Source organism: Argopecten irradians, chromosome 16, assembly GCF_041381155.1.
Source record: "Argopecten irradians isolate NY chromosome 16, Ai_NY, whole genome shotgun sequence".
NCBI classification, from domain to species: domain Eukaryota; kingdom Metazoa; phylum Mollusca; class Bivalvia; order Pectinida; family Pectinidae; genus Argopecten; species Argopecten irradians.
In genome coordinates, this window is record NC_091149.1 from 23,539,317 (window position 1) to 23,558,067 (window position 18,751).

The following is an 18,751-nucleotide window of genomic DNA, read 5'->3' on the forward strand; positions in this document are numbered from 1 at the left end:
TTTCGTCCCTGAAATTCACTGTCAAAATTTTGCAAGTAGCAATTTGATTGGCCATTTGCAAAGGTCACCTGGACATGACCCCTAATGGGATTTTCTAAGATCCTCTTATCAAACGTAGTGATAATAAGGATCTGTATTTTAATAAGATTGGAAAGATGAAGAACTATGTAAAAGGGCACGAACAGTTTTAAAGGATTCAGATGCTATCCCTGTTTCAGTAACTGTTTTCCGAAATGGTAAATAGGAGGTTATAAAATTATGTGACACAAGTGAAAATAGAGAAAATTAGTTATCTGAGGTAATCGAAACTTTAGATGAGATGAATGCGCTTACTTACATTCTTGATACATTTAAAGTTAGCAAAGATGCCTATCACGAGCTGTAGGTTCTGTCCCCTGGCCGAGACACACCAAAGTCTATAAAAGTGGTAGTTTCTGCTCCTGCTTAGCGCTCAGCATACAGGGAGTGGGACGACTGGTTCGCCCGTTGTCAGTATAATGTGACCGGGTGGGGTGTGTTGCTTGGTGTCTTCGGCGGCATGCTTCAGTGATATAGCACTATAAAAAGGGCAAAAGTTCCACTATACAAGAAGACACTACACGAATATACCGCAGTCTCCCAAAACACGCACCTCGCACAACATACACGCAACACACAGCATACATGGGAGGCCGTCCTTACATGACCATAGCTGTTAATAGGACGTTAATTAAACAAACAAACAAACAAACCTATCATGAGTTAAGCATGACCTTTAAAACTCTTCCCAGACTAAATGCTGTTAACAAAGTATTGGCTGATCTAAATTCAAAATTTGATACTAACGCAACACCTGATGCACTTTGTGTCCAGCAAAGTTTGAAAAAGCATTTATCTGATGTTCTTTCACATAAGATTAACATGAACAAAAACTTTTCCCCAGATGGAAATATCTAAACTAAAATATCTGGGGATGGGACTAATTTTGGGAAAAGGATACATGTAGTGAATGTAACATTCACTATCATCAATGAAGAAAGGAGTTCAGCAGTTAATGGTAACTATCCCTTAGCTGTTATAAGGACTAAAGAGAAGTATGATGATCTTGTCTAGGGCTTATCAGATGTGATTAAGGAAGTAGAGGAACTACAAGGTACACATATTTAAGTTCAAGATGGAGAATTTAACATTGAAATACTTCTGGGTGGGGATTACAAGTTTCTCTTACTTGCAAGTGGAATACCTTCCATTGCATGTCAGCATTTCTGTAAATGCAGTAAAGCTGAGAAACTGGATCTGAGTAAAGACTGGGCTTTGACTGATACTTCCAAAGGAGCTAGACTTGAGTTTAAGTTTAATGAAGAATTAGCTCAATCTTTAAGGAGAAAGAAAGTTGACAAAGATAACTTTTCTGTAAAAAAAGAAACCACTGTTCCCATCTATTTCCCCAGGACAAACTGTTCAATCTCCTCCTCTCTGACCTGAGATGCTTGGATAATATTAGTGAAAACTCCACAGCTGGAAAGCAGGAAAAAAAGAGACAAACTTAAGCATGTTCTGAAAATAGAGCATGTGCTTCAGCAGCTTGGAATTCATTTTGAAGTAGGTGTAAATCAAGAAACAAAGAAGTTAGATTATCGAGATCTAACAGGTCCAGAAAAGTGTGTGTTGTTTGACCATATTCATGCTGCAGATTGAATTGATGATAAATAAAAGGCAGTAAATGTACAACAACTGTGGGACGATTTCAAGCAAATAAATGTTTTAATCAAATCTGAAAACCCTGACCCTGATGAGATTGAAGCTATGGCAAAACCTGGTGTTCACTTTATATAAAAGTGTATCAAACAAGAGATATAACTCCATACATACACTTGTTGAGATATCATGTAAGTGATCTCATAAAAATGCATGGACCCATTGTTATATGATGGGGTTGAGGGTCACCTTGTTATATGGTGGGAGTGAGAGTCTCTTTGTTATATGATGGGGGTGAGGGTCACCTTGTTATATGGTGGGAGTGAAAGTCTCTTTGTTATATGATGGGGGTGAGGGTCGCTTTGTTGTATGATGGGGGTGAGGGTCGCTTTGTGATATGATGGGGTGAGGGTCGCTTTGTTATATGATAGGAGTAAGGATCGCTCTGTTGTATGATGGGGGTGAGGATCGCTTTGTTATATAATGGGGGTGAGGGTCTCGTTGTTATATGATTGAGTAAGGATCGCCTTGTTATATGATAGGAGTGAGAGTCTCTTTGTTATATTATCGAGGTGAGGGTCACCTTGTTATATGATAGGAGTGAGGGTCACCTTGTTATATGGTGAGAGTGAGAGTCTCTTTGTTATATGATGGTTTAGGGGGTCGCTTTGTTATATAATGAGAGTAAGGGTCATCTTGTTATTTAATGGGAGTGAGAGTCTCTGTTATATGATGGGGTAGAGGGTCACCTTTTTATATGATGGGAGTGAGAGTCTCTTTGTTATATGATCGTGGTGAGGGTTACCTTGTTACATGATGGGAGTGAGGGTATCTTTGTTATATGATGAGGTAGAGGATCGCCTTGTTATATGATGAGAGTGAGGGTCACATTGTTATTTAATGGGAGTGAGAGTCTCTTTGTTATATGATGGGGGTGAGGGTCACCTTGTTATTTAATGGGAGTGAGAGTCTCTTTGGGTGAAGGTCACCTTGTTATATGATTGGAGTGAGAGTCTCTTTGTTATATGATGGGGGTGAGGGTCACCTTGTTATTTAATGGGAGTGAGAGTCTCTTTGTTATATGATGAGGGTGAGGGTCACCTTGTTATATGATTGGAGTGAGAGTCTCTTTGTTATATGATGGGGGTGAGGGTCACCTTGTTATTTAATGGGAGTGAGAGTCTCTTTGTTATATGATGAGGGTGAGGGTCACCTTGTTATATGATTGGAGTGAGAGTCTCTTTGTTGGACGATGGGGTAGAGGATCGCCTTGTTATATGATGGGGTAGAGGGTCACCACCTTGTTTTATGATGGGAGTGAGTCTTTTTGTTATATGACGGGGTAGAGGGTCGCTTTGTTATATGATGGGGGTGAGTGTCGCTTTGTTATATGATTGGAGTGAGTGTCTCTTTGTTATATGATGGGGGTGAGGGTCACAATGTTATATGATGGGAGTGAGAGTCTCTTTGTTATATGATGGGGTTGAGAGTCTTTTTGTTATATGATGGGAGTGAGAGTTTCTTTGTTATATCATGGGGTAGAGGGTCGCTTTGTTATATGATGGGGGTGAGGGTCACCTTGTTATATGATGGGAGTGAGAGTCTCTTTGTTATATGATCGGGGTGAGGGTCACCTTGTTATATGATGGGAGTGAGTCTTTTTGTTATATGACGGGGTAGAGGGTCGCTTTGTTATATGATGGGGGTGAGTGTCGCTTTGTTATATGATTGGAGTGAGTGTCTCTTTGTTATATGATGGGGGTGAGGGTCACAATGTTATATGATGGGAGTGAGAGTCTCTTTGTTATATGATGGGGTTGAGAGTCTTTTTGTTATATGATGGGAGTGAGAGTTTCTTTGTTATATCATGGGGTAGAGGGTCGCTTTGTTATATGATGGGGGTGAGGGTCACCTTGTTATATGATGGGAGTGAGAGTCTCTTTGTTATATGATCGGGGTGAGGGTCACCTTGTTATATGATGGGAGTGAGGGTCACCTTGTTATATGATAGGAGTGAGAGTATATTTGTTATATGACGGGGTAGAGGGTCGCTTTGTTATATGATGGGGTGAGGGTCTCTTTGTTATATGATGGGAGTGAGAGTCTCTTTGTTATATGATGGGAGTGAGAGTCTCTTTGTTATATGATGGGGTGAGGGTCACCTTGTTATATGATGGGAGTGAGAGTATCTTTGTTATATGATGGGGGTGAGGGTCACCTTGTTATATGATGGGAGTGAGAGTCTCTTTGTTATATGATGGAAGTGAGAGTCTCTTTGTTATATGATGGGGTGAGGGTCACCTTGTTATTTAATGGGAGTGAGAGTCTCTTTGTTATATGATGGGGGTGAGGGTCACCTTGTTATATGATGGGAGTGAGAGTCTCTTTGTTATATGATGGGGTGAGGGTCGCTTTGTTATATGATGGGAGTGAGAGTCTCTTTGTTATATGATGGGGGTGAGGGTCACCTTGTTATATGATGGGAGGGAGAGTCTCTTTGTTATATAACGGGGTAGAGGGTCGCTTTGTTATATGATGGGTGTGAGGGTAGCTTTGTTATATGATTGGAGTGAGTGTGTCTTTGTTATATGATCGGAGTGAGGGGCACCTTGTTATATGATGGGAGTGAGGGTTACTTTGTTATATAATGGGAGTGAGAGTCTCTTTGTTATATGATGGGGTAGAGGATCGCTTTGTTATATAATGGGGGTGAGGGTCTCGTTGTTATATGATGGAGTAAGGATCGCCTTGTTATATGATGGGAGTGAGAGTCTCTTTGTTATATGATCGAGGTGAGGGTCACCTTGTTATATGATGGGAGTGAGAGTATCTTTGTTATATGATGGGGTGAGGGTCACCTTGTTATTTAATGGGAGTGAGAGTCTCTTTGTTATATGATGGGGGTGAGGGTCACCTTGTTATATGATGGGAGTGAGAGTCTCTTTGTTATATAACGGGGTAGAGGGTCGCTTTGTTATATGATGGGGGTGAGGGTAGCTTTGTTATATGATTGGAGTGAGTGTCTCTTTGTTAAATGATCGGAGTGAGGGGCACCTTGTTATATGATGGGAGTGAGGGTCACCTTGTTATATAATGGGAGTGAGAGTCTCTTTGTTATATGATGGGGTAGAGGGTCGCTTTGTCATATGACGGGAGTGAGGGTCACTTTGTTATATGATGGGAGGAGGTGGTCGATGTGTTATACGAACCTGACCCCTTACGTGATGTTGTAAGATCATGTATTACTCTAAGTGAACTGTAATTAAATTAAATTGTGGAAACAAGTCTAGAAATGAATTTACACAGTGGTAAATGTAAAAACAGAGAAGATATGATTCCAAATACAGCTTTATATTACACTATATATATGTACATATATTATTATAATGGTTATTTGGAAAGTCATCAAATCAAGTGATAACATTAGACAAGTAATCATCAAATCACGCAATAACATGGGATAATAAGTTATAAAACCTTATTTTATTGAAAACTTTAATTGAAAGATCATATAATATAACTTATCGGCCATCTTTTTTCATTAAGATGTGCCATGTATTCGCCATATCCTTGTTGCGTTAATTCCTTGAGTGAACAGAGCTTGCTGCTTGTTTGTTTGTGGAAACACAAACTAGGGATGTTAGTGCCTACTATTTGAAGAAGTGGAAAATAAAGAGTCTATGCAATAGACGATTTTTTACACGATTCAATTTTACCGCCTCCTTTTATCGATTAAAATTTACTGCCTCTGCGTATATATTTGATTACTTCTGATTGGCTTATCAGCTCACGTGACCACGCTTTGTTTATGAGTTTGCGCACTACTCATTTCAGAGGACAGAACAAATTTTCACGGGCGCCATTAATCTATTATATCAACATTTCATTACCCACCCAGATCACATCCCTGTTTGTTCTTATTATCCACATTTGTTTTATACTCATTGCTTTCTTTGTAGTTCTATGTGTAACATTTATATGTATAATGAAGATTTGCTATTGTTATTTTATCATTTATTCATTTTGTTCTCTCTTGTAATATTTTTGTCATCGCTTTCTTTGTACTTGTATGTGTACCATTTATATGTATAATGTATGTTTGCTATTGTTAGCATATTGTTCTTTCATGTAAAATTTCTTGATATTGTACTGTGCGGCGATTCTAAAGCCGCACCTTCACTCATGTTTTTTTTTTTTTTTTGTCAAACCTTATTTTATTGAAAACTTTAAATTGAAAGATCATATAATAAAACTTATCGGCCATCTTTTTTCATTAAGATGTGCCAAGTATTCGCCATATCCTTGTTGCGTTAATTCCTTGAGTGAACAGAGCTTCCTGCCAGTTAGTTGTGGTAGGAAGCACAAACTAGGGATGTTAGTGCCTACTATTTGAAGAAGTGGAAAAATTAATTATATAGTATGTCAATATCGGTTAGCTTGTAATAATAATGATAAACAGAACAAAAACAAAAGGTCTTTTCACCATATGGTGAAAAGCCCTAAAAATGATTATGGTAATGTATCTGATGTTGACCTGAATGACTTTAGTGAGACGTTTGATATTGTATCAGCTGTAGAGTATCTTTGGTTGATTTCGACTGTCATTTGTTGCTCCTCCTGTCTTCTTGCCATACAGATTAACGGTAAGCTGAGAAATCCCGCGAGTCCAATGACGGCACCACCGAAGTAAAATACACTGTTGTAGCTCCCGGTCATTTCAGATAAAACACCTGGAAATAAACATATCCTGACATAAATTATTAAGTAGTTGTCTCGATATTAATTTCGCATTTATCGCATAATTTCATTATATGTATATATAGTATGTTTGCATTCGAAATGCTTAAAAATACCTAAATGCCACTTATCACTAAAATACGATGTCTAACCTTCGAACAATCATAAACTGTTTCGTTACCATAATTAAATGTTGTATATATAGTTCCATAACCATGCTTGTCATCCAGTGGAATCCATATCTAAAATTTGGCGGGGAATTATCTTATCAGTATTGTTCGTATCAAATGGAATTAAATATTCGATTAAAATCGATTATAAAACCGCACGCTGTCAAACCATTGTGTCTATCTAAAATAGAAGATACAGGTTATATGATATATCTACCTGCAATTGGAGGTCCAATAAATGATCCCGAGCCATTACAAAACAACTGTATTCCTAATGTTGCGGAGAGAAATTGGACTCCAATCATTTTCACCAGGTTGACAGTCATTAGCGTAGCAAAGGTAGCTGTGAGTAGATACAAATAGTGTCATATCATGTTGCCGAACTGTAACAAGAGGTCAATGACCTCATACCTTCCTGGACAAGTCACCAAGACCGGGCTTAACTGTCAAACAGCAAATATGAGTGACCACAATTATCATTACTACACCTGCTAGATTATGTTTATGTAAAACTAATTTTTGTCCATAGTTATATGTCCTGTGACTCAGAATGGAGGGCTAGTCGTAATAAGTTGGGACATCTTAACCACTTGCCCACCGCGGCCCACAATGTATCATGTAGATTCGCATCATATGTGCTAATGGTTAGTCGAAACATATCATTTATGCTGTCAATTCAAATTCATTTACCTGAAACTGGGTTAATGAACATTTTGTATATCCATTTTAATAACAATTGAAATGACAATTAAAATGACTATTAAAATATTCACACTTTTGCCCATATTTCCTCCAAGTACTTATAATTAATGTGTATCGAGAGAGTTCGAGGCAAAAAAGTATAATGTGTAAAACGATTAATCAAAGCACTCTGGCTTGGTATCACAAAACCTAAACATAAAACATATATCAAGTAGATCCGGCCTTTGAATGGAAAATGCCACAAATAATAATATGGGACAAATTCGGATTCGAAAGATCCTAACATATATATCCAGTAACGGTCGATGTATCTGTTTTTCTCGAAACAATAAATTGATTTTTTTTCAATATGACATTGAAAAATCTGACATTGCAAAAATCAAGTTACAAATTTAGTTTACGCCAATTTCAATGGTGAATTTTTTGATCTATGGCAAATTATTCGTAACGAAGAGTTCATTTTAACAATTTATATGATTCCATTCTTCAAGTAAACCTACCTGGTAAATGTAAGTTTTAGTGGTGTAATGTTTCTTTCATTTTTGATATTGCAGCGATGTAATTCAGTAATTTGTTTACACACGTCCCTGATCGTCATAAATTGTCTTTAAAGATGCTCCTCGCCGACAGAGCATAAATGATACACATCATTTGAACAATAATTGGTACTTACTCATGTCAATGTACGTCTAGTTAACACAAATATAATATAAAATAATTAGGTTTGCTTTTGATGAATGAGGAATCAATACTTCATCCCATATAAGGAACAGTGTCATGGTCTGTTTTCGGGACGCAATTGAATATTTTTGATATTTTTACCTTGAAGTAAAAAAAAAAAAAAATTGCATGGTGGTAATGGTGCAAAGTAAGTAACTTTTGTATCTGAAGACAAATACTAATTCATCTGCTCCAGCTTTTGATAGAGAAAAAAAACCCATTTTTATGACTCTTCTTAAATTAATTTTCTTCATAAAATCAATTTTAGAGACTATCTAATTGTAATACTTATTATTCGCTAGTGATGTCTTGTAACCTACATATTATACATCTGAATATTTCTCACTGAAGTTATACAAAATAGAATACAAAATAGAATAGAAAATGCTAATATTTGTTTCCAATTATTAAAACGGATATATTGAGAGAAAGAAATTGAAGATAATGTATCAATACTCTACTATGTGGATTCGGTCCAAGCGCAGCGTACACGAACGCACGGGAAACTCCTGCCACTGCTTATATAAACTAGTGTCTAGTTATACATGTATTCTTGAATCACAAATTAAAGTGTCCCCTCATTTCTCGCTAACAAATCAGGTAATAAATGCTATCAAACTATTTTCCATTCGATCTTTGCATAATATGTTTCGATGTTATCAATGAATTGTTTGCTGTATGTTCTACAAACGAGGGAATCGTTGACGAAAGACAAACTAAACTGGTGCATAAGGACTTTTATATAAAGCTTATACGGTGAATGCACATACATTATATAGCGTAGCAACACAGCTAAAAGTTTTTCGGGGTGCTGCTGTCAGTAATTAATGTGCCCAGAGTACCCCGTTATCTTCTGTTTTATGCAAATAAATATGATGTACGTGTTACTCATGCTTTATTATTATCATAATGTGTGCATAGTGATTTAAATGCTTTTGAAACAGGCTTTAAGCGGATATTTGCCGATTAATTAGCTACTATTTTGACATTTTTGACAAGAACTTGAATTTTCGGGGAAATGTACAACTTTTAAAGCACATTTCATTATTCACATACAATTACCTTTATAGCTCATATAATTATGGTTGATATATATTGATCTTGAGTAACGGGGCGCTCTAGGGCGATTTATAGACCATAGTTAATGTTCTCTTCGTTATTTACAAGAAGTTGTTTAAGATTTTAGCCTTTTTAACCCCTGTGACCTTGAATGAAGATCAAGGTTATTCATTTGAACAAACTTGGTAGTCCTACATCATAATATCAGGTTTATAAGCCTTTTAGTTATTTACAACAAGTTGTTGAAAGATTTTAGCTTTTTTGACCTCTGTGACCTTGAATGAATATCAAGGTCATTCATTTGAACACACTTGGTAGCCCTTTACCCCAGCATATCACAGGCCCAATACCAGGTCTCTATGCCTCTTAGTTATTCACATGAAGTCTTTTAAAGATTTTAGCCTATAGCTATTTGACCCATGTTTTAACGTCGAGTTAGGCCACCGGCCCATGTCTGGTGTCCGGCCGGGGACTAGAGCAAAATGGCTAAAACTCATGCCGGAACTACATCCTAAGCTTAATCGAAATGAGTTGTGACCAAGGCATTAATCACAGTCCCTAAAATAACAAAACATACGGGTCACAATCGGTTACCTGTAGTAGCTCCATACACAATTGAGTACAGCGCCAGACTTGCAAACGTGGTGTAATATGGAACCAGGCTTGTGCTTAGCGCCCCTATCAACAACATGACACTGTTCAGAACAAAAGTATTCACACACGACTTGTCAGATATGTAACCGACCAGGACACGTGACACAATACTCGATATCCCGATGATTGAAATCAGAAGAGCACTTTCCCGGGAGGACAGCCCCACGGATACACTATGTACTGGCAGGTAACCGAATGGAATATTGTATCCTGAAAGTTAAAAATATTAAAAAAACCCATTATACACAAGATCTTTAGTTACGTGACTGACATTAATTGAGGATGTAATATCAGAAATGTAAATGTTAATTCAAAAAGAAAATGAATTTTCATGCAGATAAAACTAGAACTGATTAGCTGATACTTTGTTGGCTTGGTTTATCATATTTACGTCATATTACTTAACATCCAGGGATGCGGGCGCCCTATAGTAAACTTGTTGTCCGTCTGTCTGTCTTCCCGGGTTTTTTTTTACACTTTTTCTCAGAATGTATTTAAAGAATCTGCGTCAAATTTCATATGTAGGTTAAAACTAGTTGTGCAAAATGCATTTTCGGACCGATCAGTCAACAAGATGGGCGACAGTGATTTGTACGCAGGAAATGAAAAAATCGGATATTAAGCTCAAAATGGTAATCTTTTTAGCAAATTTTCATATTTGGCTTGACGCAGGAAATTGTTACCAAACAGTAAACTACTATTCCTAATCAGTTATTTGACCTCTTATCAATTAGTAAAAACAACAATAATAACAATTAAATATATAGAGATCTATACAAAGGAGAATTATTGTTATACCATCATTAGGTTTACAAAACATCATCGGGTGCGTATACTGGGCATATGATTGATATTTTTGGAACTCCAAACAGCTGACACTACAGTTTCCTGATATATGATAATTTCCTGAAATAGAACATTGACTATTGACAATTTAAAAGTAGAAAAAAAATATTAATTTAAAGATGGCTGAATACCAAGGTGGCACTTCACAGTTCCTAACATAATCCATTTTCATGTTCCTTTGAAATTTTGAATTCATGCCGGGGAAATCTAGAACAGCATATACGATAGGTGAATCACTAGGCTGGAAACAGGAAGAGCTCCCGCATTTCTGAACCCAATGTTCATGAAGTGAACGGACGATGAAAGATGACAAGCTGGAACCACGGCGGTAAACCGAGGATGTTCTACCACATCTGCTACATCGAAGACGACACTGCTTCCGACGAATTAAATTCATTGTATATTTTGTATATTTTGTATTTATCTTGACCATGTGTAAGATGTGCTGCTAAGCTCAACATGTAATAAAGTTTAAATAAAGTATATTATTATCATTATTATTATTACAAGCTAACCGATATTTACATAATATATAATTCATTTATCGCAATTTTCAGTCATGTCATTGTGGACATGACGTACATAGCAATTATTTTACATGATGAATAATTTGCGTGCCCCTGTGCTTGGGTTGAGGTGACCAAAAGTACTTTTCACGGTCCCGCAATAGCAGTTGAGATGGGTTGTTTTTATCTTGTACAAACGTTCCTTCCACATATTCACAATTTTCAATATAATTGTCGAAGACCGCTATATCTGGATCAATTTATCGATGAAAAGTTAGATAATACATATGTATAAGACCACGATCGAGTGCATTGTGGGTAGCGATAGGCATAGGACGTCTCTTTGCAGGCGGTATATGGAATTTTCAAATTATTATTTGCCTAGATGAAATAAATTATTTTTTTTAATGTCCAGGAGACAGGAGTCATCTCGTCTTTCCGTGTCGACACCAAAATAAAACTAACAGGCCTATTCAAGGATACGTCCTTGGCCTACTGTAAGATACTGATACTGTATCCGATGTAAATCCTCAGATATATAATTATTTATTTTGTAGTAATAGCTACATGTACATTTAGCGGTCGCCAGATTTTGTAAATAGTTTGAATAGACATGTTTGCATGATATATTTAAAAAAAACGACAAAAAATGCCGCCGGTGGTGAGAATCGCAAGATCAGAAGATCTGCACGCTAACACTAAGCCAGATTTCTGCTTTTTTATAGAGAGTGACTTTTTTATATGAAGCAGATAATGATGTTATTTTAATCACCTACCTTTAATAGCAAATATTTGATGTATGATATAGTGTTTCCTAATTGGAAAAAAACATTTCTAAATGTAATGTGTATGTAGCTGTTGTTTCAACATGAAGAAAAGTGAAAAATTATAATTACACATTGATAACAAATCACAAAGTTTTGTGTTGTTCTTTAATATACCTGGTATACGATAATCTTTGTTATTTTATTGATTTTTTTCCGAAATGCTCGAACGTCGGTGAAGACACCCATGAGAGGCGCCGAGACGAAGCACATGTACATATACAGGCTCGTGTTACGTTGATACGGAAAAAACGACAGTTTTATTTTATAACGTTACCATTGAATATCAAAGTTATAAGCAGTGAGAAATTGTACAATACTATCTTTTTTAGATTATATCTTTCGATATTCTACTAAGTTGCATGAAAAATTACGATAACTGCAGGTAGGCCTATACAGTCGATGTCGGGAGCAGATCCGATTTGATGCATTCAACAGAAAAAAAAAGAAATGAATGCTATTTCCGAAACTTTTTGGACTAAAGATAGTTCATGTGAATGTTTACGTCTAAAAAAGATCGCTTCTTTTTTAATGAAAAAAGAAAAAAAACACGAAAAAATCACGATATCTGCTCGCAACCCAGTACCACGGTTTCATCGGTTTTCGACGGCAAAAGACCAAAATAGATTTTTTACACATAATGTCAAACATATTCAATTCAAATCATTAATTATATGTTTCAGAAGCATGTTAATGACGTTTTTGTGTAATATTTCATGAATTTCATCTACTAAACGAAGCATTGTATCCACAAAAGCTGTAAGATTTACATTGCAGCCTAGGCCTACTGTTTCGTTTTCTTTTTGTCAAAATGACGTTTAAATAATGAAATGTTTCAAGATGAACTTACACTATTATTTTAAACTATGTTGTGCTGTATATGAGTGCAAATTGCCACCATAATATCACAAATAAATGTTTATTCCTTCAAAACGCCAGCTTGCAAGGTCGAATCACCCGGGCTCATAGAGGACTTCAAAGTGACGTCATTGGAATTATCGGGATCAAAACGTCAAATTTGGAAATGGTAATCAGAATAAAGAAATTAAACATTTATTTACTCACATCGCAATGTTTTCCTATCGCAACTGTTACAGGAAATTCTTATTACCTGTTATCGAGTTCTATGCCTGATTAAACTCGATATTAGTGTTGATAATATCTGGTTTATTGATATTGTTCCGCTACTTTTGTTGAGTTTGAATTCGCAAATTCGAAGGGCGTCAGAACGTTTGTTTTCAACCGGAACCAACACCGTAGTGATAAAGACCTTCCAAGTGAATCTTTGCATCGGGGGAACAGGGACATAAAAAGTTGATTTTCTCAAAAATTGAAAAAAATTAAATTCATTAATTTTGCTGGAACACTAAAAAAATCATTCTGATTTTGGAACAGCTGGAATTATGAAAATACCTCTAACAGTATTTTTATTTTTATCATTATATATTATCAATCTGATTAAAACAGATCCTTATTATCACTACGTTTGATAAGAGGATCTGAGAAAATCCCATTAGGGGTCATGTCCAGGTGACCTTTTGAAATGGCCAATCGAATTGCTACTTGCAAAATTTTGACAGTTAATTTCAGGGACGAAATAGTTTGAAAAACTGTCAGAATTATTTTGGTTTACGTAGTTATCTCGCCCAAAGAGCACAATAAAGCTAATGGTTTATGTATACTTGGACGAAATATGGTTTTCAATGGATGTGACAAGGTGTAGAAAATGTATCCTATATGAAGACCACGTGGTATAAAGGTCATCTGGACGTGACATCCTATGGGATATTGTCAGATCCTTTATATAACGGAGTGGTTATAAGGATCTGTATTTTAATCAGATTGTATATATTATGTAAGTTAATTATTACAAGCTAACAAATATTTACATAATATATGATTCATTTTTCGATCATGTGGACGTGACGTACGTAGCATCTATCTTACATAATGAATAACTTGCATTGCGTGTCCCTGTGTTTGGTCTGAGGTGACCAATATTACATTTTACGGTCCCAGAATAGCAGTTGAGATGGGTTGTTTTTATCTTGTACACACGTTCTTTCCATATATTCATAGTTCTAAATATAACTGTCGATCAATAATCGATGAAAATTTACATACTATAAGACGTCATTCCGGTGATTATTACGTCACTGTTTGGCGGGCTGACTGCCGTTTCATTCAATCCTACTAAAAGTGACTGGAATGCTCGGGATCAAGTCATCAAATTTAGAAATTTAATCAAACGAAAGAAATTAAACATTTATTTACTGACATCGTAATATTTTCCTATTGCAGCGATAATAGGAAATTCTTATTATCCGGTATCGAGTTTTGTGCCCGACTAATGTCGATATTAGAGCTGAAAATTCATTATTTCTTGATATTGTTCCTCTTCTTTTGTTGACTTTAAATTCGTAAAATGAACTTAGGGACGAAGGGCGTCAGAACGCTTGTTTTCAACGGAAATAAATACCGTAGTGATAAAGACCTTCCAAGTATGGCAACAGTGAATATTTGCATTAGGGAAATAGGGACACAAAAAGTCGATTTTCTCCAAAAGTAAGTAAGTTACACTACATTAATATTGCTGGAAAACTTAAAAAAGCGTTCTGATTTCAGAATAATTGGAATTATTAAGATACCTCTTACAGCAGTTTTATTATTATTATTATATATTATGTAAGTTAATTATTAAATTCTGAGTACTAGATTACAACACATGCCGGATAATCTCCGGGATAGAGCCGGGGGTGGAGGAGGGAGAACCAGTGAATGAAATGTGTGACACTGTAGTAGCTATCTGACATTACCTTACGTTATAGACAGGAAATAAACAACACAGCCAACTTTAAATTCAAAATTGTTAAAATATGAATCGTCAATAGCCAATGTTATAATCAGGAAATACTAATACACCAGGAAACTGCAGTGTCATCAGGTTGGAAAAATAACAATCATATGCCAATTACACGCACCCGGTGATGTTGTAAACCTAGTGATGATATAACAATTATATTTTGCATAGATCACTATATATTCTATTGCTATTTTTGTTGTTGTTCTTAATGAGTGATAAGAGGTCGAACAACTTATTAGGAATACTAGTTTGCTGTTTGGAAACATTTTTGCTGCGTCAAGCTAAATATGAAACAAGAGGCCCAGATGGCCTGTATCACTCACCTGTTTTTTAGTAATTATTACAAAGACTCTTACATTTAGAAAAAAATGCAAAATTGACCTCACGACTATGAGTGCTATCTAATAATAGTTTCAGAGAAGTAATTTATATGAAAATAGTACTCTTTTAGTCCCGCGTCTCAGGCCCCCAGGGAGTCAGCCCAATCATTTGTACAACTTTGAATTTCCACCCTATAAGGATGCTACCATTGCATTATGAGTGCTATCCCATGCTTAGTTTCAGAGAAGAAGTCGTTTATATGGAAATAGCCAAATTGCCCCTTTTGGCGCCGCCTCTCATACCCCCGTAGGGGAGTCAACCCTATTATTTGTATAATTTTGAATCCCCACCCTATAAGGATGCTACCATTACATTATAGGTGCTATCCCATGCTTTTTTCAAAAAAGTCGATTATATGGAAATAGCCAAATTGACCCTGCCCCTCAGGAGGCCCCTTGGGAGTCAGCTCCATCATTTGTACAATGTTAGTCACTAACCCATAAGGATGCTACCAGTCAAATTTTGTTTAATTCCAACCAGCGGTTATGGAAAAGAAGTCAATTGCTGACGGACGGACGACAGACGGCGAACGCCACGGTATCACATAAACTAACCTTGATCCTTCGGACCTGGTAAGCTTAAATTACCCTTTTTGAGCTTAAAATTCTATTTTTTCATTTCCTGCATACAAATCACTACATACATCGGATTGTTTTGTCCTAATATGTATTTGTTGTTCGATTGTGGTCTTTTTGATCAGGTTACCGTGGCAACAAAGAAAATTTAAAAAAACACATGGTCCACACAATTACTTCAACAGGATTTAGTTAGATTAAAAATCGCATTACCCATCATATTTAGAAAACACCAGCAAATCTGTATCAGTAGGACAGGTCGTTTCAGCAATGACAGTTCAAATATGTCCAACAAACCGCAACACCGTCTGATATTTATTGAGTTCTTTTTTGACGTGATGGTAGAGTCTTCGGAGGATTTGTTTAACTTCAATAAAATACTCTGTCGGCTACTGGCAGGTCTATATAAGGCACCACACACCACAGTGTTTAGAACAAACGCAGACATTATCCAAATTGTTCCTTTCCATCCATAAATCTCCAGGAGGAGTTCGATCATTGGAGCCATCACTAAAACACCTACTCCAGATCCGGACACTGCTATCCCGGTAGCAAGTGCTCGGCGCTTCTCGAAATACATTCCAACAGTAACAAGGGAATTAGAATAGAGTAGCGCGAATCCAAACCCTGAAATATTCAAAAGGTTTTGAACGTTAAACATACATTTGCAGGACGCAATTGAGAACAGTTATGCTTTAAATCAAAACAGAATTGGCCATCACCCTTTCATATAGCTTTTATTATTAAGCGTCATTCACTATGAACATATAAAATAAGAACCCTTACCCCCAACAAATCCATACAGAAGAATCATGACGTCAAGGCTCGGTGAGAATGTAGAAAGGAAAAACCCGGAACTAGCAATAAGCCCTCCACATATTGCCACTCTCCGAGACCCGTATTTTCTCACCACCACTCCAGTCAATGGACCTGAAAGAAACCCCATTCGTCAAATAAAAACTATGTTTTTGACAATCTGATTAAAATACCGATCCTCATTATCACTACGTTGGATAAAAGGATATGAGAAAGTCCCATTAGGGGTCATGTCCAGGTGACCTTTGAAAATGGCCAATCAAATGGCTGCTGGCAAAATTTTGACAGTGAATTTTCTGCACGTTGTTATATCAATTGACAACGCCATTTCGCCCGAACATACATATGGTTCCATACATATACGATAAGCTTTGGTGTGCTCTTCGGGCGAGATGACTAGGTACACGGAAATAATTCTGACAGATTTTCAAACTACTTCGTCCTCTGAAATTCATTTGATTTAAATTACACGTGGTATCAAGGTCATCGGAACATGACCCTTAACGGGATGTTCTCAGATTCTCTATCGAACAGAGTGGTTATAAAGATGCTTGCTTGCTTGCGCTTTACGTCCACATGTCATATATTCTGGGAGTGCGATATATTGGGGCATGATTCCTCCTTGTCCATGGAGGTAAGGCGTTAGAATTGTACTTGCTGTCCTTATTACAGGATATTACTTGCGGTGGTTTGATTCAGTGATAGAGCACTATAAAAAGGCCAACGGTTCCACTATACAAAAAGACACAACACGCATATACCGCAGTCTCCAAAAACACGTAACACAAGACACAGGAGAAGCCGTCTTTACATGACCCTGGATGTTAATAGGACGTTAATTTAATAAAACAAATATATTATTCTTAACTAACTTTCTTTCTTTTCAATATCATTGGCACCGCCTCACTTTTGGCCTTCGGTTAAGCGCCCGCCCCTGTAATTCTGATTTATTACAATGTAGGTTGAGCACTCGCCCCTTTGAGGACGACATTAGGATCTGTCCATTTTCCGAGACACATTAAAGTCTATAGTAAAATAGTCGTTTCTGTTCCTGCTTAGCGTTCATCATTAACGACTGGTTCGCCATTGTCAGTATAATGAGAAAAGAATATACCACAGCCTTGCACATTAGGTAAACAATCAGCATTATTGTGGCGAAATACAACTTATATCAAACATCCCCAAATTTAAATGAATCTCAAATGTTATTTTTTAAAAAGGATAAAAATATAATAAGAATATAGACTTTAATATGAAATAAACACGATACTTACCCAGAAACAAAAGCGTTCCAAACATTACAGAAAAGGTGGTTTGCGTTTTCCCTTTGCTTCCTCCAAACGTATTTAGAAATTCTTTGTAGAATATGCCAGATACTCCATTAACACCGTCTACCACCAAACTAACGAATAAGCTCGCAAATGTAACAATCCATCCCCACCCGCCATCTGCTGTGCTGACAGTCTTTGAATCTCTTATGTTAAGAGTCGTGGTACCTCCAGCCCCAGGGGTCGGGGCTGGATGTTTACTCTCGGCATCAATGGATGGAACTGACTGTGTACATCCATCCCCATGGGCCGGGGCTGGCTGTTTACTCCCGACATCAATAGATGGAACTGACTGTGTACATCCATCCCCAGGGGTCGGGGCTGGATGTTTACTCCCGGCATCGATGGGTGGAACTGACTGTGTACATCCATCCCCAGGGGCCGGGGCTGGCTGTTTACTCCCGACATCAATAGATGGAACTGACTGTGTACATCTATCACTAGGGGTCGGGGCTGGCTGCTTACTCCCGGCATCAATGGGTGGAGCTAACTCTTTGTCAACATCGCCAGGGGTCGGTATTGTCTTTATCTTGTCTGGAAACGTACCGTATTGCTCTGCAGAAAAGATGAAGATTGATGTTAAAACTGTTCACATATCACAAAGGGTTCTGATTGGATACATGGGTACATAAACTACACTGTCTTCAGAATGGTCAGTAAATCATAATTGCTTTGTTATAACAAGCGAACCAGCCATCCCACTTCCTTAATATTGTTTCAGCTATCAAGATAAAAAAAATTCTCAGTTTGTTGGCCCTTCAGGTAGTGCGTTAGAATTGTACCTGCTGCCCCTATTGCATGTTAGTAAAAGGCGACTAATTTTATGATCTTATCTTTTCTCTTCTTCCTAAGTGACTTTATTCTTCCTAACGTCTCCCTTGACACCGCCTCAC

At 37.0% G+C, this 18,751-nt stretch overlaps 1 protein-coding gene across 1 annotated transcript in view; it reads right to left on the reverse strand.

Annotated features, from left to right (window-relative positions):
• Window positions 1–5,230: 5,230 nt before the first annotated feature.
• The window catches only part of LOC138310720 (monocarboxylate transporter 12-like), a 36,633-nt gene continuing 23,112 nt past the window's right edge, over window positions 5,231–18,751 (reverse strand). The window contains exons 2-7 of the mRNA XM_069252058.1: window positions 17,805–18,413; window positions 16,501–16,644; window positions 15,928–16,341; window positions 9,660–9,929; window positions 6,802–6,927; window positions 5,231–6,407 (exon numbers count right to left, since the gene is read on the reverse strand). Of these exons, the coding sequence (XP_069108159.1) occupies window positions 6,187–6,407; window positions 6,802–6,927; window positions 9,660–9,929; window positions 15,928–16,341; window positions 16,501–16,644; window positions 17,805–18,413 (1,784 nt within the window). The 3' untranslated portion in view covers window positions 5,231–6,186. The remainder of the gene's footprint in view (window positions 6,408–6,801; window positions 6,928–9,659; window positions 9,930–15,927; window positions 16,342–16,500; window positions 16,645–17,804; window positions 18,414–18,751) is intronic.